The 26,477-nt window shown below is 38.6% G+C and overlaps 1 protein-coding gene across 1 annotated transcript in view; it reads right to left on the bottom strand.

Moving 5' to 3' along the window:
• Window positions 1–26,477, bottom strand: part of KLHL5 (kelch-like family member 5) — a 107,989-nt gene that overhangs the window by 49,835 nt on the left and 31,677 nt on the right. The window contains exons 5-6 of the mRNA XM_006873211.1: window positions 19,734–19,946; window positions 2,454–2,640 (exon numbers count right to left, since the gene is read on the bottom strand). Of these exons, the coding sequence (XP_006873273.1) occupies window positions 2,454–2,640; window positions 19,734–19,946 (400 nt within the window). The remainder of the gene's footprint in view (window positions 1–2,453; window positions 2,641–19,733; window positions 19,947–26,477) is intronic.

Below are 26,477 nucleotides of genomic sequence, written 5' to 3'. Positions count from 1 at the left end.
AGGGTTGCTATGAGCTGGAACCAACTTGATGGCACTTAACAATAACAACAATGATTTTAATGGCCCCAAGTCCCCAGAATGAATGGGCAGTGGGGATCTAGGGTGATCCAAATCTCTGCGGCACCTCCTCCTGGCTCCACTCACTGCCCAGCAGCCTTGCAGCCTTTCACTCCCAGCATACGGCAGTGTCTGCAGAGGCTCCTCCATGCCTGCCTCTGATGCCGGCAGACATAGCTGGGCCTGTGGCACTGGAGAAGGCCTCTCGGCTGTGGTGGAGCAGTCTCAACCTGCTACCCTTGGTCACCTTTGCATGTCCCCACCCTGTGTTCTAACCCTTCAGCCCTGTGCCACAGAATGCACAAAGGTCTAGATGTACACAACGCCCTGTGAGGGTCTGGTTGTCAGTGCAGTCCCTAGCCCGACCCAGCAGTACATCTGGCAACACTACCCTCCTGTATTATGTACATACAGTTCTGAGGTTTTATGCAGTGGGCTCCCATAAGTTTGCATTTAAAAAATTTTTATTGTGAAGTTTTACAGAGCAGATCATCAGTTTTACAGTCAACAAATGATACTTTGTTTCATTTCAGTGATTGCAATCCTCTCAATGTAACATCCCTCATGCCACTTCTTCCTGTGATTGTTTCCATTCCTCCTCCTTTCTCAACCCTTCTGAACTTTGTCCTTAGGGAAATGCTGCCCTTTTGATCTTGGATGGCTGACCATTCTATAGTGTGCACACCTCACTGATGTTGTCCCCACTATGTATTTATTGCTGGGCTGAAAACTGAACCATGGAGGTGACTTCAGTTCCAGACCTGAAGGATGACCAAGGGCTACAGTCTCGGTTCCTCCAGTCTCTTACTGACCCATAAACCTGGTCTTCTTTAAAAAATAATTTTGAATTTTATTTCACATTTTCTCCCAGTCTATCCAGAACCTTCTAATGTGGTAGCCAGGCACCATCCAGCTCTTCTGGTCTCAGGGTGGTAGAGACTGAGGTTCACATGATCCATTAGTCTACTGGACTAATTGTTTCCATGTATCTTTAAATTTCATCACTCTTCTCTCCTCCGCACAGGCAGAGCTTATGAGCTCGTAAGGTCATAGTTGCACTCACTAAAGTAGGATGTAGAACACTGTGATTGTGGACCATCCCAAAAGGTTTTAATACAATAGGACTTATGAGCATTTAGCTATGAATTGTACATGAACTGCCTGCATCTAACATGGTGTTTACATTATGTCTAAATCACATATCCTAGTTCATAGAATGTATCCTGGATGTTAACTGTGTATTTTTCAGAACTATTTAAGAGTAACAAAAATTACAGATACAATGTCCTTGTGCCCTGACATACTTTTCTTTATGTTTTCTAAAACAAGAAATTCTTCTACAAAGCCATATGATTATCAAAATCTGTAACTTAACATTTATAATTCTGTTAAAATGCTATCTAAGCCACAGAATTTATTTGAATCTTATCAAATGTCCAATTATGTCCTTATGGTGGTGGCTATGTGCTGTGGAGTTGGTTCCGACCCACAGCGACCCTGTACAGGGTTTCCGAGGCTGTAAATCTTTGCAGGAACAGAAAGCCTCATCTTCTTTCCAGTGGAAAAGCTGGTAGTTCAAACTGCTGACCTTGTGGTTCGCAGGCCAATTCATAACCACTATGCTACCAGAGCTCCTTATAGCAAAAGAAAATCCACAACTATACATTATAATTCGCTGCCATGTCTCTTTAGTCTCCTTTACCCAGAACACTTTTTGATTTTTTTTTTGTATTTCATGATACTGACATTTTTGAAGATTATGAACAGACACGTTACCTTATAGAATGTCCCTCAATCTGGATTTGTTTTCTCTCAGGATGCATACTTTGGGTAACGTTACCACCTATGAGCTACTGAGTGCTTCTCAGTGCATGATATCCGAGGCACTGCGGCTGTCTTATAACTGGCAACTTTGCTCATCTGGCTAAGATGCTGTGTGCCAGGTTTCTCCACTGTAAAGATACTACTTTACCCTTTGTAACTAATAAACCCATGATGGGGAGATACTCTTGAGACCAAATGGTGAGTTTTGTAATCCCATTTTTCCTCCTGCATTTATTAGTTGGTATTTTACTATAAGGAAGGATATGCCTTTGAGTTGTATCAGTGTATATGCACCCAGAGAAATGTACTGATTCAACAAGTGATATCTTTTACCATCATTATTTATTTGATAGTCATATTGTCGCAGATATTTCCGGTTTCCTTCTGGCTTATCTTCATCATTCTTTGAGCACTTCCTGACTTTCCATCATTACAAGATGTTCCAGGCTTATCTTGTACTTTCTCTGTCCCAATCATGGAACCAGCCATTTCTCCAAAGAGCCCTTTGATCACACATATTAATTATTAAGATTACTTTTTTCTCTTCCCCCAAATAAAAAATCTTGCAGTACCTTTTGTTGAGTCCATTCCTCCAACTGCAAATAATGTACCAACAGTTGACTTCCTAGGTTTTGTCCGAGGACTTTGCAACATGGGCCGTCTCTCTGGCAATAAATGGTATTTCATTGCTTCCATAATGAGTTTCTGACATTCTATATCATCCCGAAAAAGTGCATTATTTTCCATGTCTGCCAGGAACTAGAAAAGAATGGTGAGAATGTGAAGTCAGTGACTTAGGAAAAAGTAAGGTTAAAAGAATAAATGATATAGTTCATGTGTAAAAATTAAACTTGTGAAAGTTCGAAATCTGAATATCTAATTTTAACAAAAATATATAATAGTTGCAAAATTTACATTTTAAGTTTCACTGAAAAATCAAAATTGAGAGGAACAAATTATATACTCTAAAATCTTATCATATTTGTCTCTGGGTAGTGTGAATGCTAGTGTTTAATTTTTTTTTACTACTTTCTAGTATTTTCCAAATTTTTCTAAAATAAGTCATTGTACTTTTTAGCAGAAAAAATTTAATTGAGGCAGAATAACTCTAAGTCAAAGTTGACTGACTGGACTGTATTTACCTGTCTACTCTAAATAATGCTCACACAATACCAAAACAACAATTTCTCAAGGGGTAAATAAATCCTAGACCTTCCCTGAGTCCTGTATTTTCACTTAAGTAATTTTTGCTTAGAAGTCAATTCTGACACATAGGACCTCATAGGACAGACTACAACTGCCCCAAAGGTTTCCAAGACTGTAATCTTTATAGAAAGGAATGCTTGTGGTGCTGTAGGGTAAGCAGTGGACTGCTAACCACCAGTACTGCATGGTACAAAGATAAGGCTGCTTCCGTAAAGACTTACTGTCTCAGAAACCCAAAACAGGGTTGCTCTGAGCCAGAACCAACTCGATGGCAGTGGTAGTGAGAATCTTTACAGAAACATACGACTACATATCTTTCTTCCATGGAGAAGCTAATGTGTTTGAACTACTGACGTTTTGGTTACAGGTGAGCAGCTGTGTGTTAACCACTGAGCACCAATGTTCTTTATTTACTTTCATTATGATGAGCTTGGAAGGTTTCAAATCAATGGAGCAAGACTGAAATACAGGTTTTAAAGTGGCCTAGCTTACTCTAGATGTTTGTTATGTGTAAGTACTAAATTCATGCTAAATTTTCATTTAAAATTAATAATGAATTTCTATAAAAATGCTTTTCCAAGGAAAATAAAAATTCTAGTTAAAGTTTAATAAAGAGGATTATGTTAAGGTATAACTGGCAATTTTAATGGTTTTTACTTAAAAGGAATTGAAATATTTTTCATAATTAGATGAGATTATAAAGTTATCAAAACTATATAAAAAATTTCCCCAGTTAAAGAGTAAAACCCAAAGTGAAGCATAATCCCAAATAAAAAAAAATCTTTAATAATGAATAATCATTCTGTAAATAGTCTAATTTTTTTTCTTATATTCAATTATAAAAATTAGCTAAACATGTTCAAAGGTAATTCAAAACCAACATATTCATCATGAAATAGACCCATGTTTAATGCTTTCAGTTTTATTCAAGCTGGGACAGTGTCTTCATTATGTTTACTTCCCCCGCTTGTTTAACACTTGAGGAAGACATAAGATTTATTAGAAATGGGACAGAAAGAATGAAGGTGGTGCTTCTAAAATTAAATGGCTGGAGAGGCACAGCGGAGTGGCACAATGTTTCTCAGTGCATAGAAAGTTAGCCAATGCAAGACGGGCTTGGCATACTTCATAGGTAACGAGGCCTATGAACACATAAAACACTAAGAAAGGCCAACTTCACCTCGTCAGAGGTACTTATACTTTACCATCCCATATAGCTACCAAATCCCCTTTCAAATATGGGAAGAGAATGTGGCTAAATATGTAGAATGTGGGTGTAATGAAAGACCCTCTGATTAGCATACTATCTTTTGTTCTTGTTGGTTCTTAAAAAAATGGCAAGGAATTGTTAAGTCCACAGTTGTAAAAGTATAAAATTATGTTCTAATAATGGAAGAAAAGGTAGACTCTAACAAAAGTTACTGCAAAAAAGAGTTTGTGCATTTGGAAACCAAGCACAGCATACTACAAGCAAAAAAAAAAAAAAAAAAAATCTAAATTAAGACCTAACTCTCAGAACCTATGCCAAAGTATCAATGCTGGCAGTAATGATCCCATAAGGAGCTCTGGTTGTGTCGTGGTTACATGTCAGCTGCTTGTCTCAAGGTGAGCAATCTGAAACTACCAGTGGTTCCATGGTAGAAAACTGAAACTTTCAGCTCATATAAAAGATTCACAGCCTTGGAAACCCTACACAGGGTCGCTAAAGAGTTGGAACTGACTTCACTGCACATAACCACCACCAAGGATCCTATATTTTTTTCTAGATGATCCCGTATTTTTTCCTAGTGTAGAACTGTAGGCTAAGCACTCTATTGTAATGCTGGTGTGAGCTGTAATGTCAGCGGTTCAAATCCACCAGTTGTTCCTCACAGGGTTGTTATGAGTCAAACTTCCATGGTACTTAACAATAAGAATTTTTCTATGCAAACAGAACACAATTATAATTGCTATTGTTATCAAGTGTCATCAAGTCAGTTCTGACTCATAGTGACCCTGTATAGGATTTCCAAGGAGTGGATGGTGAGTTTGAACCACTAACCTTGAGATTCAAGCCAACCTTGTGGTCCAGTGCATTATTCTGCAGAACCACACCAAGACTCCTACAATTGCTATGCTGCTGCTGTGAAGTGCCGTTGAGTCAGTTCCAACCCATAGCGACCCTGTATAGAGTTTTCCAAGGAGCAGATGGTGAGCTTGAACCGCCGACTTTGCAGTTCAAATGGCTTTGCAGTCTGGCACATTAACCTACAGCGCCATACCAGGACTCTTTAATTGCTATAGGTACTGTTAATAAATATATATTCCGTTGACTTGTTTAGATTTTCATGTTTATTTTACTTCTATTATATATAATTACTTTATTGTTGTTGCTAGTGCTGTTGAATTGGGTCTGACTCATAGTAACCCTGTACAAGGTTTCCAAAGAGCGGCTGGTGAGTTTGAAATGCCAACCTTGCGGTTTAAACCAACCCTGTGGTGCATCCTTTCTAAATAAAAATAAATGTGAAAAAAATAATAGAAACTAAAAGTCTCAGGAGACTTAAGTAATAACTGCAATCCTGCAATCTGGAGCAAATATATTTCCCAATATGCTGACATATTCTCTGTTTTACAAATAAATGGGATTGATTATATTTAAGTACAGAAATTAAAATCATATAAGAAAATATAAAGCCATTAATCTAAGTAAGAGATGAGTTGCATGGAAAGTATTGAATATTATTTAAAAAGTAATTCAGATGGACTTCCAACAAGATGGCAGACCAGGCAGGTGCTTTACATGAACCCTCTGCAACAAAGATCAAATAAAACAGATGCAAATGAAATCCTGGAACCCTGACTTCAGAGAAAAGGTTAGAGAAGTGGATTGAGTGCTTGCTGGGAGCAGAAGCTGAACAGGGTGGGTGACAGAGGGAGATTCATTGGTGAATGCCAGCCAGCGATGCAGTGAGATCATCTTGTGAGCACCTCTGGCAACAGACAGTGGCCTGGCAGAGCAGATTCCAACTGCCACCCTCAGCCACTGCTCTCCAGGAGTATGGAGCCACGTAGTTGGAAGCCAAAGAGGTGTGAGTTGCGGGCTGACTGTGTCACTCAAGTGCCTCGATTCAGGAAGGCTCAGCTCCAGACCTGCAAAACCTGCAGAACCACTGGACTAGCATTAGTCTAGCACAACCCTCATAATCAGTCACCCTGTTCCCAGCTGCCCTGGTGTTCTAATAGACACTGAACACGGCTCCATCAAGGGCCTCCAGGAACTATTTCTGGGGTGAAAGCCATGCACATAGATAACACCCAGGCCTACAGAAGCTTGTCTAGGGCTAGGAACTGCTGTCACATCCCTCCTGAACCCACCTCATGAGCTCCTGGGATGGCAGGACCCCCCAGAGTTTTCTCCTCTTCAGGTTGAACAGCTGCACTGGGTTTTTGTTTTCATTTTTTCCCTTTCATTGTTTTTGTTTATTTTTTCTTCTCGTCCTTTTTATTGCCTTGAATTTTATCCTAACGCTGCTTTTGTTTTTCTTTTTTTCCTTCTGTTTCTCATTTCCACCCCACTTTTTTTCTTTCATTTTTAAAATTTTTCTTTACTATTCTTCACTCTTTCTCTTCTCTCTACATGGGTTTTCTAGGTGTTTTTATATTTCTTTGTTTTATTTTCTTATTTTTTTCTTCTATAGCTCCATTTTCCTCCCCCCCCCCCAAAAAAAAAATATTATATTCCTTTTTTTTCTGGTTGCTGCCTGTTTTTCTCCTTTAAATTTTATCTTTTCATTGTTGGTTGCTTATTTACTTTTACTGTTTTGCTTTCTTATGTGTGTGTGTGTGTGTGTGTGTGTTCTCCTCTTTCTCACCTGATAGGAGACAGCAACCATACCCATACGGCTCAGTTACAACTGTACCCTCTGTAGCTCCACTCACTCGGCAAGCACTAAACCAGCTCCTATGTTGCCTGATCAACAACAACAGCCAACACCAGTAAAAGCCACCCTAAGCTAAGGTGCATGAATGGTGAACGAACGGTGTACAACATTCCATTCTTTAATTACATCTACAAAAGACAGCTGGTGAGAACTAGGAACACATCAACAGACAGTCATCAATTAAATACAAATACTACAACACCACAATATCCTGGAGACAACACACAGTTTTAGCTCACATAAAGAAACAAATGAGAATGGCTCAAACAAATGACCAAAATGCAGAACCATAAAACATTTCTAAGGAAATAAAGGTAATGAAACTAACTGAAAAAAAAATCCAAAAGAATGATATTTTGGTATCCTCAAAGGGCTGACAGAAAGATTGAGGAAAGCAAGAAAAGTAAAGAAAAAAATTTAGAAGAATTCAGAAAAATACTACAAGAACAAGCAAAGATAAAATAAATGCAAAATTTGAAATAATACAAAACCTGCAATTAGAAATCCAGAAGATTAATACTAAGATTTCAGAAATGGCCAATATATTGAAAGGGCAAAGGAACAGATTCAAAACAATAGAAGCCTGAATAAGTGAGCATAAATATAAATTTCTCAACACCAGTATACTAGACAATCAGGAAAAAGAAAAAAAAAAATGCTGCAATAAGCCTGTTATGTGGACCATCATGAAGAAGAGTAACTTACAGGTGATTTGGATTCTACAACAGGAAGAGGCAAGAAGCAGCACAGTGAAAATTGTAGAAGAGATATTGGAAGAAAACTTCCCTAACATCATGAAAGATGAGAAGATAAGCATACAAGAAGCTGGATGAACTCCAAACAGGATAGATTGCAAAAGAAAAATCACCAAGACACATCATACTCAAACTTTCCAAAACCAAAGACAAGGAAAGAATCCTGAGAACAGCTTGGGAAAAAAGTTACCAATCAAAAGTTCAGATTTCTCAGAACTTTTGGTTGATAACTTTTTGTTTTTCATTCAGGCAAAAAGACAATGGGATGATAGATACAAAACTTTGAAAGAAAAAAACTGCCACTTAAGAATCACATACCCAGGAAATTGTCCCACAAATATGATGGCAGAATTAGGACATTTTCAGATAAACATAAATTAAAGGAATCTGCAATTACCAGACCAATTTTATAAAAAATACTATAGAGTGTTCTTTGCACTAAGAACCAACAACAAGAGGCAACAACTTGAGATTAGCATACATGAAAACACTACCCAGAACTCAATCGGGACATGCTGCTGTTGTTAAGTGCTGTGGAGTCGGTTCTGACTCATAGTGATGGTGTACAGGATTTCCAAGGAGTGGCTGTTACGTTTTAACTGCCAACCTTCTGGCTAGCAGTCCAGTGATTATCCTATAAAGTCACACCAGGATTCCAGATATAGAAGTATCCCAAGTAAAGCAAACCTATTAAGACTGAAAACAGAGAAGTAGAGATATCAACTTACAATGAAGTAAAAGCTACAAAGCAAAAAGAGGGAGTAGTGTAGCTACAGAACTTCCAGGTAGCGAGAAGTCAAGTAGACTTGACGATAAAACAGACTGTTTTTAAGTAGGGAGAAAACTTAATACATTACAGGACCATCTCAAAGAAAATACCTACACCTGCACATCAAAATAAAAAAGAAGAAACTCAGAAAGATTTAATAAACATTAACAGAAATGACAATAAAAATAAAACTCATAAACAAAATGAACTCAGTGCAAAAATTACGTGGAAAAAAACCCCAGCAGCAACACACACACACAATAAAAAAACAACAACATACAATAACTACACTGAATGTAAATAGATTAATGCACCAGTCAAGAGACAGTAACAGAATGGAAAACAGATCTTTCCGTATGCTGTCTATAAGAGGCACATCACATCAAAAAGATGGAGTCAGCCTAATGTCCACCAACAGAATGGTTCACCAAATTTGGAACATAAACACAATATACACAATAGAATACTATGCAACATCGAAGAATAATACGTATTTGCAAAACACCTCACAACATAGATGAACGTGGAGGGCATTAGGCTGAGTGAGATTGTTGTTGTTAGGTGCCAATGAATCAGTACTGACTCACAGCGACTCTATGCACAACAGAATGAAATACTGCCCAGTCCTGGGCCAACCTCACAATTGTTGCCATACTTGAGCCCACTAATGCTGCCACTTTTCCAATCCATCTTTGCTGGGGGGTTTCCTCTTTTTCTCTGACCCTCCACCTTACCAAACATGATATCCTTCTCCAGCGACTATGAGATTAATTAACCAATAAAGGACAAATAATGTATGAGACCACTGTTGTAAAAAGTTAAGAAAAGAATTTCTTGATAAAAGAAACATCTATGATGGTGACCAGTTGCTTGGAGGGAAAATTATTCATGGGCTAGAGGGTAGACACTGGACCCCAAGGTCGGTTTGAACTGAGAGGTGGCAGTTCAAACCCACTAGCCTTTCCTCAGAAACCTTACGCAGAGTTGCCATGAGTCAGAACCGACTCGATGGCACTTAACAACAAATAACAACAGAGTGTAGACACCTGCTAACATGGGTGATGGGGCAGGCAATATGCGATAAGAGGGAGGCTGGCAGAGGAAAGATGAAGGTAGCGGGATACACAGAGAAGAATGCAAGAGTTAAAGTATAGAGGTAAATACTGTGAACTGATGGTACATGGATGGGATTGCAATCAGTGTAAGGAAGCAAAGTATATGATTTGATGGATGTAAAACTGATGATCTGTCCTGTAAACCTTCACTGAATTCACAACATACAGTAAAAAAAAGAAAAACTTTAAAGTCATTATGAGAGAACAACAAAATACACAATCCTAAATTCTCCACATTAGATGTGGAAAGATTATGCCTTCTCTGCCATAAAAATGGCAAATTAGTAAAATGAAAAATTTAGAAAACAGAAGATATTTCCAATTGTAAATTTTTATCTTCACTCATATCAAAAGACTAATGTGAATGAATAGAAAGTGAGCTATTTAATGAATTTTATAGATTAAAAACTATAATTTGGTATAATTTTTTTTTTAAATTGAAAGAACACTTAAGGAAAATACTGATTCATTTATGTTTCTGAATTTTAGTTGAAAACAATTATGAGAAGTGAGAACAAAATCATGGAAACTAAGGTATTTATAACACATGTTAACAAGAACATTTAAGAATTTGTGTCAGGCAAACAATGCTATTTATAGCACAATTTAAAAAAATTACGTGTCAAAATCTTTTACATAATACACACATATGTCCTAGTATTTCTAGTCACTTTAAATTTTGATCAAGTTTGGGATAGCCCCAAAGTAAAATAGTATAATGATAAACAGTTGTCTTCTCAGAATTTTAAAAGTCACATTAATGATGATTTGGTAGAGGATTAGCTAAGGATCTACTTCGGGAGTCACCACAGTATCGTTACTATGCGTAACCCTTCTGCTGTTGTTAGCTGTCATTGAACTGCCTCCAATGCAGGTGATCCCAACCAAAATGGAACCCAACATTGCTGGGTTCTGTGCCTTCCCATGATGAGTTAGGGATCAGACTGCTGTGATCCACTGGCTGATTTTCAGAATTAGATCACTTGGTCTTTCTTCCTAGTCCATCTTGGTCGGGAAGCTCTGCTGAAAGCTATTCAGCATCAGAGCTACACACAAGCCCCTACTGACAATGGGTGATGGCTGCTCAGGAGGTGCACTGCCTGGGAATTGAACCATCAGGGCTCCTGGTGAGGCTAGGTAGTGAGGCTAGGTAGAACATTTCCCGTTAATAGAGTAAAGCCTAACTTGGTTGGCATCATTGGGAGAGGAGCTATTTCACATAAAGAAAATTTCTAAATAACTGAACCTATTGTCAATTTTTTTGGGTGTGATGCTGTTGGATAAGCACTAGACCATAAGGTCAGTTTGAACCACATGGTTGGCAGTTCAAACTTACCAGCTGTTCCTCGGAAACCCTATACAGGATCACCATGAGTCGGGACCAACTAGACAAAACTTAACAACAATGAAAACTACAACAATGGCAATTTTTTATATTAGTCATTTACTACTTGACAGTCATTAGACAAGTTTAAAAACTGACAAATTCCCGTCCTTTCAAATGCAACATATAGAAGAAAATCTGACATCTTCTTGCTAATCATAGAGTCTATTTCAAAACTTTACCACTTGAAAACTCTTTCAGTAATCTGGTCCTTCACCTTAGCCAGGGGGGAAAATCTACCATTGTTTCTAAACTTCACAATATTGCAACATAGTGCTAGCACTGTAGAAAAGAAAAATGCTGCTTAGATACTCAGAAAGGTGAAGTACCATGTATGTTTAAGTGAGGGCAATGTTGTTCCCATTCACACTTATTGTTGTTAGGTGCCATTTGGTTCCAACTCATAGCAATTCTATGTACAACAGAACAAAACACTTCCTGGTCCTGTACCATCCTCACAATTGTTATGCTTGAGCCCATTGTGGCTACTGTGCCAACCCACCTAATTGAGGGCTTTTCTTTTACACTGACCCAATGTCGTTGTCAAGTGATGCATTTGAGGTATGGTATTGGAGGAGAATATTAAAAGTACCATGGACTGCCAAAATAACAAATCAATCTGTGTTGCAAGTAGAGCCACAATGCTCCCTGGAAGTCAGGATGGCCAGACTTCATCCTGCACTATCCTCACAATCATTGTTAAGCTTGAGCCCATTGCTGCCACTCTGCCAATCCATTTCATTGGGAGTTTCCCTTTCTTCACTGACCTCCTTTACCTAGCATGATATCCTTCTCCAGGGACTGCTCCTTGTTGATAATATGTCCGAAGTATGAGAGACGAAGTCTTGCCATCCTGACTTCGTAGGAGCATCCTGGTTGTACTTCTTCCAACACAGATTTGTTTGTTCTTCTAGCTGTCGATGGCACTTTTTTTTTTTTTTTCAAGTTTTTATTGTGAATTGAGTGATAGTTTACATAGCAGAACATCAGCTTTACATTCATCCTATCATATTTTGTTTCATTGCAATGATTACAACCCCCTCCATGCATCATCATTCAACAGCATTTGCTTCCATTCCCTCTGGTGTTTTTTTTTTTTTTGGATGTACACCGAAGCACTCAGGAATATATAACTATTTAAACAACCAAAGGGTACACCCAGCAAGCCTGCCCCCCAGCCACCAGCACACAGCCCCTCTCCCTCCCTGAGTCCAGAGTCCCCAGCCGCTCCATCTCTCTACTTCGTCGTTTCTGCCTCCATCTCTGACGTCACTGCTTCTTTGGAGAGAGTCCCGCACTCCGCTCTTCTCCATTGATGGTCCCAGGGTCCTCTGCTCCTGGACTGCAAGGTCAACCACTTCCCTCCTTTTGTTACAAAATGTCTACTTTTACATTTGCAACACTCACAGTCAGTCCTGATAGCAATTATTCACTATTGAACCACAAGAGTCTTAGCCACATCTCCTTTCATCAGCCCTGTTGGGACAGATTGGAAACCACTCAGTGGAGTGGAGATTCTACCTTCCCTGGCACCCTCTGAAACTAGGTTCCCTCTTGAAAGCTTGTAAGTCAGTCGCTTTGTGCCTTTGTAGCTGCCCTCCCCCCCCATTTAAGGTTTCCAATGTCTAAGTTACCCATTCCTGTGTACTGAGGAGGTGGGAATGATCCTCGCTGTAAAGATTCGCCCCCTCTTCTGAGCTACTACATCCATAAGTATAGGTCAAGTTCATCAAACTGTAGTAGATTACTCTTTTTTCCCTCTTCTTTCTTCCTCTAGTCAAGTTCTGATTATTCAGCCATTGAAGCCAGGTCAAGTGGGTACTCTCTGCAAGTATGGGTGTTCTTGTGCATCTCCCCTCACTGCATATCAGCTGGACGCTTCACTCTCCACTCTAGTCCTCTGTGGCTATGTCCCTGTCCCTGGGCCCAGGAGTCCCCAGGTCTCAACCCAGGTTGAGAGAAGTCTATTGAATGTGGTCAGACTTAGCTCACAACTTCATTGCTGTTTTCCCCCCACTTCCCCTTACTGGTAGACCAATGTGGTCACCAGTGGAATCTATTTGTAATACCACTCCAGACATTTGGCCAAACTGAAGAACTACTGCTAACTGCAGTATTGATGCCTCTCAGGGTTCTTCTGCCCCTAGTTCTTTTTTATTTTCCTAGGCCAGCAACATTCTCATCCCTTGGCTTCAACTACCTCAATAAGTGATTTTTCACATTTCTTCTTAGATGCTAAGAGGATTAAAGTAGGCAAGATGCTCTGGGAACATGATTCACACATTTCCTTTCCCCCCACCTAAAATGTGATCTTCGTCCCGTATTCTTTGTCTCAGTTGATGGCACTTTCATTAACCTTGTTGCACAAACAAGAATCATCCTGGGTCCTTCTTTTTCTTGTATTCCCGACCAGTCCTCTAGTCATTAATTTAATTTAGTTTGACCTTTTAAATAGAGAGCTCTTGAGCTTGGTCATTTCTGTTTCCACTGCTTACTGTTGTTGTTAAGTGTCGCAGAGTTACTTCCGAGTCATAGCAACCCTGTGTAGGGTTTCCAAGGAGCAGTCAGTGGTTTAAACTCACCAGCTCCTCCTCAGAAACCCTATACAGGGTTCCCATGACTTGGAACTGACTCTATGGCACTTAACAACAACAAGCAGTGGAAACAGAAATGACCAAGTTCAAGAGCTATTTAGAAGGTCAGACTGACGCAAACTAATGACTGGAGGACTGGTTGGGAGTATGTGAAAAAGAAGGACCCAGGATGATTCTTGTTTGTGCAGTCAGGTTCATGAAAGTGCCATCAACTGAGACAAGATGTCCTAGAGTGTCTAATTCACTTCTGATTTGAATTCCAATAGCCTCTAATGGGTTTCTAGGTTTCCATCATCCCTAATACAGTTACAGTGGTATTTTTATAAGAATAAATGTTTCATTATGACATTCCTCTGTTTAAAATCCTCAGTTCTTCCTTATTGCTTATAGGAGAAAAATCCAAACTCCTTGGCATGACTAGATGGTCTTCATGATGTAGTCTAGTTTCCTCTCCAGACTCATCTAGACACTGTCCCCTTTTATTACTTTAACTATGCAATCTTCAAATTCCAGAAATTAAATGTTCACTCAGGACTCCATATACTATCTCTCTGCAACCACCATTCCCCTTCTTCTGGTGGGTAATTCACAATACAGATCAAATGACACTTCTGGAAGTGTCTTTCTGCTTCTCCACCAAAAGCCTTCACCTTATAATATTGTAACCACTGATTTACTTTTTAATAGATTTTTGCTTCCACCTGGACCAGTGATTTTACATAGCAGGTCTCACAAATCAACACAGCATGCTCAGGCGGGATGTGCGGGTGGTGACAAAGCTCAGCAGATTCCTCTCCTCAGCGAGCTTTTCCACCTTCAGACCTGCAGCTGTGCGTAGGAGAGTCACTCCTCCCAGAGCTCCAGCTGGCTTCCACGCAACTTTCAATGAGAGCAAAGTGGCTGTCAGTTTACAGAGGGAGTGGGTTTAAATGAGAGGAGAAGCCATCCCCCGCCTCAGAGAAGGAAACAAGGAAGAAAAGACAAGACGACTTGTCTGTCAGTTTGCCATACTGTGTGGCTTGTGTACTGCTGTGATTCTGGAAGCTCTGTCATTGGTACTTCAAATACCACTCATGATAGACAGCTTCCAAACCAAGGGAGACTAGGAAGAATAAGCCTGTGATCTATTCTAAAAATTTGGCCGTGAAAATCTTACAAATAGTAGCAGAACACTGTCTGATATAGTGTCAGAAGACAAACCCCTCAGGTTGGAAGGCATTCAAGTATGCAAATGAGGAAGAGTTGTCTCCTCAAAGTAGACTCGACCTTATTGTTGTAGATGGAATACAGCTTCTGGAACCTCCATTTGCTGATAACTCAAAATGAGAAAAGCTGTAAATATCCATAATAATCAGAATGTGGAGAGTATGAAGTCTGAATCTAGGAAAGTTGGAAGCTGTCAAAAATGAACTGGAATGCTTGATGACCGGTATCCTAGGTGGAAATGGTCTGGTACTGCCCATTCTGAATCAGATCATCATATGTTTTACTAGGCCAGGAAAGACAAATTGAAGAGGAATGGCATGGCATCTCATTCGTTGTCAAATACAACATTTCAAGATCTATCCTGAATTACACACTGTCAGTGGTAGGATAATGTACACATATTTACAAGGAGACCAGTGAATACACTCTTAATTCAAATTTATGTACCAACTACTAATGAAAAAACTAAAGATTTTTACTGATTTCTGCAGAGTAAAGTTGATCAAACATGCAATCAAGATGCAATGGTAATTACTACTGATTGGAATGCAAAAGCTGGAAACAAACAAGAAGGACTGATAGTTGGAAATTATGGTCGTGGTAGTAGAAATGATGCCAGAGATCACATGACAGAAATTCTAAAGACAAACAGTAATCCACTGGAAATAGCCCTAAATCAACATCATAAATGGCAACTGTACTTGGACCTCACTAGATGGAATACAGAGGACTCAAACTGACTACATCTGTGGAAAGAGATGATGGAGAAGTACAGTGTTGTCAGTCAAAACAAGGCCAGGTGCTGACTGGACCAGATAGATCCTCAATGGTTCATATGTAAGTTCCAGTGGAAGCTGAAGGAAATGAAAGCAAGTCCACGACAGTCAAAATCCAACCTTCAGGATATCCTGCCTAAACTTAGAGACCAACAGAAGTACAGATGTGACTCACTGGACACTAATGTCCAAAGACTAGAAGAGTTGTAGATGACATCACCTAGGAAGAAAGCAAAAAGGACATTAAAAAGACAGGAAAGAAAGAAAAGACCAAAATGAATCTAAGAAGAGACCCAGAAACTTGCTCTTGGCCATACAGTGGTGAAAGCAAATGAAAGAAATGATTAAGTAAAAGAGTTATAAAGTATTATAATGAAATATGCTAAACCCTGAGTTACAAAACCAAAGGGAAGAACATGCTGAGTATTTCTCAAGCTGAAAGAACTGAAGAGAAAAACTGTAATATTCAACAGTGAAAGTTGTAATATTCATGGTAAAATGTTGAACGATGCTGGAATCATCCAAAGAAGATGGAAGGAATACACAAGAGTCACTGTATCAAAAGAAATTGGTTGAAATTCAGCCATTTCAGGAGATAGCAGATGATCAAAAACTGATGGTATTGAAGAAAGAAGGCCAAGCAGCACTGAAGGGACTGGCGAAAAACCAATGGAGATGTTTCAACAAACAGATGCAATGCTGGAAGCACTTACTCATCTGTGTCGAGAAACTTGGAAGCAGTAACCAACTGGAAGAGACTCACATTTGTGCCCATTCCAAAGAAAGGTTATCTAATAGAATGCAGAAATTAAAAAAAAAACTATCATTAATATTATGGTGGTTACCTGTTGTGCAGTTGGTCCCGACCCTTCGTAGGGTTTCCAAGGCTGTAAATCTTTACGGGAGCAGACAGCCTCATCTTTCTCCTGCAGAACCGCTAGGTAGTTTTGAACTGCTGATCTTGAGATTAGCAGCTTGATTCATAACCTCTACACTACCAGAACTTCTTATACAAGTAAAATTTTGCTGAGGATAATTTTTAAATGGTCATATTACTTTGACAGGGAACTGCCAGAAATTCAATCGAGATTCAGAAGAGGATAAAGAACAAAACTATTGTTGCTGATGTAAGATACATTTTGGTTGAAAGCAGAGACCAGAAGAAAGGTGTTTTACTGACTATGCAAAGATATCTGACTGTGTGGGCCATAACAAATAATGGACAATGTAGAGAAGAATGGAAATTCCATACACTGTAGGAATCCTTGTGTGGTGCTGTAGGTTAATGTGCTAGACTGCAAAGTTGGTTTGAACCACAAGATGGGTGGTTCAAGCTCACCAGCGGATCCTTAGAAACCCTATATAGGGTCACCATGAGTAGGAACCGACTCAATGGCACTTAACAACAACAACAATTGTACTCATAAGGAACCTGTACATAGACCTAAAGGCAATCAGGCAGTCATTCAAACAGAACAAAGGAATAATGTGTGGTTTAAGATCAAGAAACATGTACTACAAGGTTATATCCTTTCACTATATTTATTCAATCCTTATGTTGAGCAAATAATCCAAGAAGCTGGACTACTTAAAGAACACAGCACCAGGTTTAGAGGAAGACTCATTAATAACCTTCAATATACAGATGACACAACCTTGCTTGCTGAAAGCAAAAAAGACCTGAAGCACTTTGATGCCGATAAACTATTCAGTCTGGATTACAGTTCAACATAAAGAGAACAGAAATGCTCTGATGCACTGGAGCCTGAGAAGCTGCATGAAAAGCAGAGAAAAGATGAAGCCGATTTCATTTGACTTGGACACACAATCAATGCTCATGGAAGCAGCAGTGAAGAAATCTAAGGCCATTTGCATTGGGCAAATGCCTCAAAAAACCTGTTTAAAATATTAAGTAAAAGTAAAGTTATCACTTTGAGGACTAAAGTGTGCCCGAGTCAAGCCAAAGTATTTTCAATAGCCTCTTATGTATATGAAAGTTGGACAATAAATAAGGAAGACTGAACAAGAATTGACTGATGCATTTGAATGACGGTGTTGGCAAGTAATATAGAATTACCATGGATTGTCAGAAAAATGAATGACTTTGTCTTGGAAGAAGTATAATCAGAAGATCCTTAGAAGCGAGAATGGTAAGACTTAGTCTCATGTACTTCTGACATGTTATCAGGAGTGACCATTCTTGAAGAAGGACATTATGTTTGGTAAAGTAGATGGTATATGAAAAAGAAGCTCCCCAAGTAGATGAATTTATATAATGGGCTTAAACACGGCACTGACTGTGAGGATGGCGCAGGACCAGGCAGGCAGGGTTTGTTCTGTTCTCTTGTACCTAATGTTGCTATGAGTTAGAGCCAACTCAATGGTACCTAACTACAACAACCACATATTTAAGAAGCACAGCACTTTACGTAGTCATACTTATTAGGCCTAGGATGTTAGCCAAGTAGCAAAGCCAAATAAAACTAAAATAAAGAATGAGAGAAATGTAATTAATCACTGTGATTTTGAACACATGGTTTTACCATTTTGGTCTGTTGCTTCACTTGTACAACAAAAGTTGGACTAAATGATCTTCCAAGTGCCTTTCAACTTTAGCATCTTACGGCACAACAGAAATTTTGAAGGTCTCTGACAATCAGCAAATATGTATCAAAAATATTTGAAACTCAGGACTGAAGTGAACTGTTAGTTTACTTAATTGTACAAGATTCTTTTCAAAGTCTGATATGATTTTTTCAGATTTTATTTTCGCTCATCAAAAAAGAAAAAAAAAATTCTGTCAGGTAACAGTAAAAGTTTAATCGCCTTCTTTAAAAGAAAGATTTTTATTATAAATTATTTTTTCTCAATTGCCATCAATTCATATAGTTTCACTCCTATAGATTCATACAGTGTTCTACTTCTGAAGAAGCTCTTTCTTATGAACATCTATGAAGCCTCAGCATTGATTTTTGTAAGGCAGAGAACAACTTTCACTCACAACAGCAGGGAGTAATACAAATTCTCAAGATAAATACCAATTATACAGCATTCACAGCACGTTAAAGAAAAGAACTGACCTTTTGCAGTAACAACTAATGTGTTCTGTGCTTTGAAGTTCAAGGTCTCAAGGTAAAGGACTGTTTATCTATTAGCATTAAGCATGCAAGGGAAAGTTCTGTAAATTCTAGTCATTATTATAAAAAGAGGAAACTGCATGTAACTATGTTGTGACTGATTACCTTGATAGCACTGAAGCTATTTTGAAATATTGTCACAAAGATAATGTAATTAGCATTTGCAGCACATTGTATTTCATAGTTAATCCTGGTGTGGTGCTGTAGTTAAGCACTGGACTGCTAACCTCAAGGTCAGCAGTTCAAACCCACCAGCTGCTCCTTGAACACCCTATACAGGGTTGTAGAATAGACTTGACAGCACTTAACAACAACATGTTGCATAGAGTACTTTTTGATCCTCATAATAATCCTAGGAGAAAGTAAAGACATTATCTGTACTCAACAGATGAAGAAGCTTAGATGTGTATTTCAAATCACAGAGTTTAAGTGGTAGAGTTAGAATTAGAACTATTATCATATCTTATTAAATTATAGATAACCAGACTCCAGCATATAGTGAATACTTAATAAACATGTGGCAAATGAATTTATTGACCATCATAGTGCTGTAGGATAAGCAATGGAGTGCTAACCACAGGGTCAGCAGTTCAGCCTACCAGCCACTCCCCAGAAGAAAGATGAGGCTTTCTGCTCTTGTAAAGATTTACAGCCCTGAAAACATTATACAAAGTCACTATGAATTAAAACCAGCTCAATGGCACTTAACATCAGCAACAATCATCAGTGTTGCTTAACTGACATCATTCAGATTATCAGAGCTTCTGGTTGAGAATATAAGCAGACTTTTTTTTTTTTTAATCTCCCAACATTTCTTCTATATTTTCCAAGGGAATGCATGTAAAATCACCTTATTAAATATAGCACAGGCAAAGAAAATATTAACTTATATATATATATATATATATGAAAGCAATTAGCATGAAGTGAATACTCAACTGCTGTTAAAATTATGATACTGATTTTAAATCATCAAAAGTGATTTACCTGTGGTGCAAGTAGTGGGAGCCTAATATAAGCCAAAAGTTTACTGAGATCCTTACGTCTCTGTTCCAAATCATGACGGACCCAAGTAAGAAGCGCATTCAATATGGTTTCCTCATTAGGGATGTTCATGTCATCACTGGCCAGGAGCTTGGCAATTTCGCTGGCTGGTAACAATACAAATTCCTGGTTTCTAATTACTTCCATGAAATGCTCCTAGAGAAAGAATAGCATATAAAAAAGTCTTCTTGGCAATCTAAGTTAATTCAAAGGAAACTAAAATATTTTTTAATAAGATGCCAAAGCACAATTTATACTTCATTATTGCTCACTAAGAAAGAAACAGTAAGCATATAGCATTTAAAATACAATTATACTGTTAAGCTTTTTACTTCTATATAAGTAGAATTAAAGGGTTGTACAGCCTCAGAAACCTTCTAAAAGATCGCTATGAGTTGGAACCAACTCCACAGCACACCACCACCACCACAGATTCATACATTTAAAAATGGATTTTGGGACATTTAGATATTGCTTTGCACAAGTTAGAGAATAGTTTTTTCAAGTTGTGAAGGAAGACAGGAAAATGACTTAGACACTGAGGTAAAATATTCTAATCTCAGGAGCTACTTTGGATTTGTGGTTGCTGAAGAATCTGGCTAACAGTGGAGTTCAATACCTGGGTGAAACTTGACGTAATTTCTTTTGTTCTGAAATGGCCTTCTAGCCTGCCAGATTTTGAAGACCATTCAGAACAAGACATCTTCTCAGGAGGCACATATTCCCTACGACTACTCTAGAACTAAGGAGCCCTGGTAGTGTAGTGGATGGTCAGCTGAGCTGCTAATCACAAGGTCAGTACTTCGAATCTACCAGTTGCTCCTTGAAAGAAAGATGAAGCTTTCTGTTCCCTTAAACTTTCAGTCTCAGAAAGGCGATATAGGGTCACTATGAATCAGAACTGACATGGTGGCATACCACCACCACCACCCAACACTTTATAACCAAACTGATTTTTAAAAGTATTTTAATGTTATTTAAAAGACTACTAGGATTTTAGGGCTATTTGGATAATTTTTAACTCTTCTAACCTGATTTGTGTACAAACCACTTTGGTCTCACAGGACAAAGAACCAAATGAAAATGGTAGGACTATTATGGACTTCTGGTGTGGTACTTTAGGATCAGCACTGGACTGTGAACCACAAGGTCAGCAATACAAACCTATCAGCTAGCTGTTCCTCAGAAACCCTATACACAGCTGTTATGAGTTGGAAGAAAACTAGACAGCACTTAACAACAACAACAAAATGGACTGGGACTCTAGGCCCTTAGCCTGAAGATGACTCCGTCCTGGCCTCAGACAAGAATAAACTCCCCAAAATTTGAAATGGGAAATAGACATTCCCTTAAGTTTGAGACAAAGACTTTTTACAAGGCTATTTTAGTAAATCATCTGAAGAGAGAAGAAAATTTACTCTTTGCTGTGCAAGAGTATAAATTTTGATGCACAGATAAATAACACAGTTATAATATAAATACAAATGCTAGAAATATTCTTCTTAATGTTTTTTCTTCTACCACTCATCTGTCAGTTTCTCGCCAATATGGTGGCTTGCATGTTGCTATGATTCTAGAAGCTGTGCCACCAGTATTTTAAATACCAGCAGGGTCACCCACGGTGGACAGGTTTCAGCTGAGCTTCCAGACAAAGATAAACTAGGAAGAAGGAGAGATGGACTACTTTCAAATATTTTTTAGTCACTGAAAACCTTACAAATAGCAGTGGAACATTGTTAGCACCAAAATATTGAATGTTGAAATGTGATGAAGATGGCCAGAATATTGTCAGATATAGTGCCAGAAGATGAACCCCTCAGGTTAGAAGGCACTCAAAATGCGACTTGAGAAGAGCTGCCTCTTCAAAGTAGAGTTGACTGTGATGATGTAAATGGAGTAAAGCCTTCACACCTTCATTTGCTTATGAGGCAAAACTCAAAATGAAGAGAAACAGCTGTAAATATCCATCCATTAATAATCAGAACAAGGAATGAATCTAGGAAAATTAGAAATTGTAAAAAATCAAATGGAATGCATAAACATCAATATCCTAAGCATTAGTGAGCTGAAATGGACTGGTATTGGCCATTCTGAACCTGACAATCACAGGGTTTACCAGTCTGGAAATGACAAATTGAAGAGGAATGGTGTCACACTCATACCAAAAGAACATTATCAAGATCTGTCTTGAAGTACAATGCTATCTGTGACAGGGTAATATCTATACACTTATAAGAAAGACCTGTTAATACCACTATTATTCAAATTTACGTACCAACCACTAAAGCCAGTAAGGATGAAAATGAAGAATTTTACCAACATCTTCAGTCTGAAATTGATCAAACATGCAACCAAGATACATAATTACTGATGCATGGAATGCAAAGGTTGGAAATAAAGATCAGTAGTTGGAAAACATGGCCTTGGTGACAGAAATGATGCTAGAGATTGCATGCTATAATTTTGCCAAACAATTGACTTTCTCACTGCAAAACAACATAAAATATGACTATACACATAGACCTTGCCAGATGGACCTCACCAGAATACACAGAAATCGAATTGGCTACGTATGTGGAAAGAAATGGCGGAAAAACTCCATATCATCAGCTCAAATAAGGCCAGGGGCAGATTGTGAAACAGACCATCAATTGCTCATATGCAAGTTCAGTCTGAAGCTGACGAAAATTAAAACAAGCTCACAAGAGCCAAAATATGACCCTGAACATATCCCAGCTGAATTTACAGATCATTTGAAGAACAGATTTGATGCATTAGACACTAAAGACCGAAGACCAGAAAAGTTGTGGGATGATATCAAGAACGTCATACAGGAACAAAGCAAAAAGGTCATTAAGACAAAAAAAGAGAAAAAGACCAAAATGGATGTCAGAAGAGACTCTGAGACTTGCTCTCCAACACAGAGATGCTGAAGCAAATGGAAGAAATGAAAAAGTAAAAGAGATGAATAGAAAATTTCAATGACCAGTTCGAGAAGACAATGTCAAATATTACAATGAAGTGTTGTTCAAAGACCTAGAGTTAGAAAGCCTGAAGGGAAGACCATGTTCAGCATTTTTCAAACTGAGGGAACTGAAGAAAAATTCAAGCCTTGACTTGAAATATTGAAGGATTCTATAGGCAAAATATTGAACGTTGCAGAAAGCATCAGAAGATGGAAGGAATACACAGAGTCACTGTACCAAAAAGAATGGTCGAGATTCAACCTCTTCAACAGGTAGCATATGATCAAGAGCCAATGATATTGAAGGAAGAAGTCCAAGGTGTACTGAAGGCATTGGCAAAGAACAAGGCACTGGGAATTGATGTAATATAAATTGATAATCTTTCAGCAAACTGATGCAGCACTGGAGGCACTTACTCATCTATGCCAAGAAATTTCGAAGACAGCTACCTGGCCAACTGACTGGAAGAAATCTATATTTGTGCCCATTCTAAAGAGTGATAACCCAATGGAATGTGGAAATCATTGGACAATATCATTAACATTGCATGCAAGTAAAATTTTCTTAAAGATAATACAAAAGCAGCTGCCATCATACATCGATAGAGAACTCCCAGAGGTTTAAGCTGGATTCAGAAGTGGACAGGAATAAGAGATGTCACTGCTTATGTCAGATGGTTCTTGGCTAAAAGCAGAGAATACCAGAAAGATGTTGTTGACCTGTGCTTTATTGACTATGCAAAGGTTTTCAATTGTGTGGATCATTATAGACTACGGACAATACTGCAGAGAATGAGTATTCTGGAACACTTCATTGTGCTAATAAGAAACCTGTACATAGACCAAACGGCAGTTGTTTGAACAGAACAAGGGAACATCAATGGTTTAAAATTAGGAAGGTGTTCACCAGGGTTATATCCTTTCACCGTACTTATTCAATCTGCATGTTGTTGTTGTTGTTAAGTGCCTTCGAGTCGGTTCCGACTCATAGCGACCCTGTACAGGGTTTCCGAGGGTGTAAATCTTTACGGGAGTAGAAAGCCTCATCTTTCTCCTGTGGAGCGGCTGGTAGTTTCGAACCGCTGACCTTAAGGTTCACAGCCCAATTTGTAACCACTACGCTACCAGAGCTCCTTATTCAATCTGCATACTGAGCAAATAATCTGAAAGTTGGATTATATGAAGAACAACATGGCATCAGGATTGGAGGAAGACTCATTAACAACTTGAGATATGCAATAATACAACCCTGCTTTTTGAAAGTGAAGAGGACTTACAATACTTAATGATGACAATCAAAGACCACAGCCTTCGGTATGGGTTGTACTTCAATGTAAAGAAAACAAATATCCTCTACCACTGGACCAATAAACTTCCATATAAATGGAGAAAAGATTGAAGTTGTCAAAGACTTCATTTTGCTTGGCTCCACTAACACTCGTGGAAGCAGCAGTCAAGAAATCAAATGATGTACTGCATTAGGCAAATCTGCTACACAAGATCTCTTTAAAGTATTTAAAAGCAAAGATGTCAGTTTGAGGATTCAGATGCGCCTGACTCAAGCCATTTTCAATACCCTCATACGCATGTGAAAGTTGGACAGTGAACAAAGTAGACTGTAGAAGAATTGATGCATTTGAATTAGGGTGTAGGAGGCGAATATTAAAAGTACCATGGACTGCCAAAAGAACAAACAAATCTGTGTTGGAAGAAGTACAGCCAGAATGCTCCTTGGAAGCCAGGATGGTGGAGACTTCATCTATCATACTTTGGACATATTATTAGGAGGGACCAGCCCCTAGAGAAGGATATCATGTTTGGTAAAGTAGAGGGTAGGAGAAAAAGAGGAAGACCCCTCAATGAGATGGACTGGCACAGTGGCAGTAGCAATGGGCTCAAATATAGCAATGGTTGAGGACAGCACAGGACCAGGCAATGTTTCGTTCTGTTGTGCAGAGGGTCACTATGAGTTGGTTCTGACTTGGTGTTACCTAACAACAACATTTTTCTTATATTTTTTAAGGTACCATCACTGTCTCAACATGCAGAATCTTAGTAAAATACCTAAGGCAGTTTTAATTTGAACAGTTTTTGTTGGTGTTCAGTGCGGCTGAGTCAGTTCTGACTCATAACAACCTTGTACAGGGTTTCCGAGGAATGGCTAGTGAGTTTGAACCACTGACCTTGCAGTTCAAATGACATTCTTATGGTCCTGAGTGTATCCTACAACGCCACACCAGAACTCCAAATGAGAACTAGGATTATCAATAATTATCTTCTATATTAAATAAGAATTATATTTTCTGTACAGTCTGCTGTGACCCAATTTAGGTACGGATCTAATATATTTCCATTGGGTTGAAAATCCTTTTAGTAGAAATTCTTATGAGGAAAACTACACATGAATAATTAACTAAATTAAATTGCTTCAATTCATCATGATTTGTTAAAGAAATCCAAATGAACTGATTTTAAATGACTGATTATCATTTTCATAATATATTTTAATAAAACCTCAAAGTTGGAATGGCTTTAAGCAAACTGTGCTACTCATTTGTATACGGACATAAAATAACTTGGTAATACATAGGACTTCTGGTGTGGTTCTGTAGGGTAAGCACTGGATTGAGAACCAAAGATTGGTAGTTCAAACCTACCAGTTTGCTCCTTGGAAACCCTAAAATGACTTGGTAACACATAGCAAGAGCTATAAAAATGATGTTCTCAACCCAGTTATCCCACTAGTAGTTTGTTGTTATTGTGAGTGCTGTAGAGTCGGTTCCAACACATAGCGACCCTGTATAGGGTTTCCAAGGAGCAGCTGGTGAGCATGAACTAGTTAGGACTTAGAAAATAGTTAGGACTTAGCAGTTCAAACGGCTTTGCAGTCTGATGCATTAACCCACAGCACCACACCAGGACTCCATCTTCAATAAATTGTAGGAGGAAAAAAAGCTGAATACATAAAGATGCTTCTATTGCTATGTATAAGGAGCTCTGGCAGTGTCCTGTTGCTACCCTCAAAGTCAGCAGTTTGAAATTACCAGCCACTCAGAGGGAGAAAGATGAGTCTGTCTGCTCCCATAAAGATTTACAGCCTCAGCAACCCTAGTTAGCAGCTTTACTCTGTCTTACAGGGTCACTGTGAGTCGGAACTGACTCGATGGCGCTGGGTTAATTATTTAAAGATATGATGTTGTTGTTGTTAAGTGCCATCGAGTCAGTTACAACTCGTAACAACCCTCTATAGGGTTCCAAGGAGTGGCTGGTGGATTTGAATTGCCAACCTTGCAGTTCAAACCGACACTGCAGTCAAGTGCTTATCCTACAGCACCACACCATAATTATATTTAAAGGTATAGATATAGCATAATCAACATATCAGCACTGGCCTGTGAACCACAAGGTCAGCAGTTCAAATCCACCAGTCGCTCCTCAGAAACCCTGTACAGGGTCACAATGAGTCAGAACCTACTCAATGGTACATAACAATAACAACAATGTCATTATCACCATACAATGCAACGGAATGAAATTTCATTAGTGAGAAAAAGGCTATTATATAAATATTCCTTTGACTGCTTATCAGTATATCTAATTTAGAACAGTGCCCATTCCATTCTAACATAATTCATATTACCTAAAAGTAGAGATTTTCAATAAATCAAAAGACGATTAGGAACAGGAAACAGACAAGGATGCCCTTTGTCACCACTCCTATT

This window comes from Chrysochloris asiatica, unplaced genomic scaffold, assembly GCF_000296735.1.
Source record: "Chrysochloris asiatica unplaced genomic scaffold, ChrAsi1.0 scaffold00230, whole genome shotgun sequence".
NCBI lineage: Eukaryota > Metazoa > Chordata > Mammalia > Afrosoricida > Chrysochloridae > Chrysochloris > Chrysochloris asiatica.
Note: the sequence above shows the minus strand (reverse complement) of the source record. Positions and strands in the feature narration are given on the sequence as shown.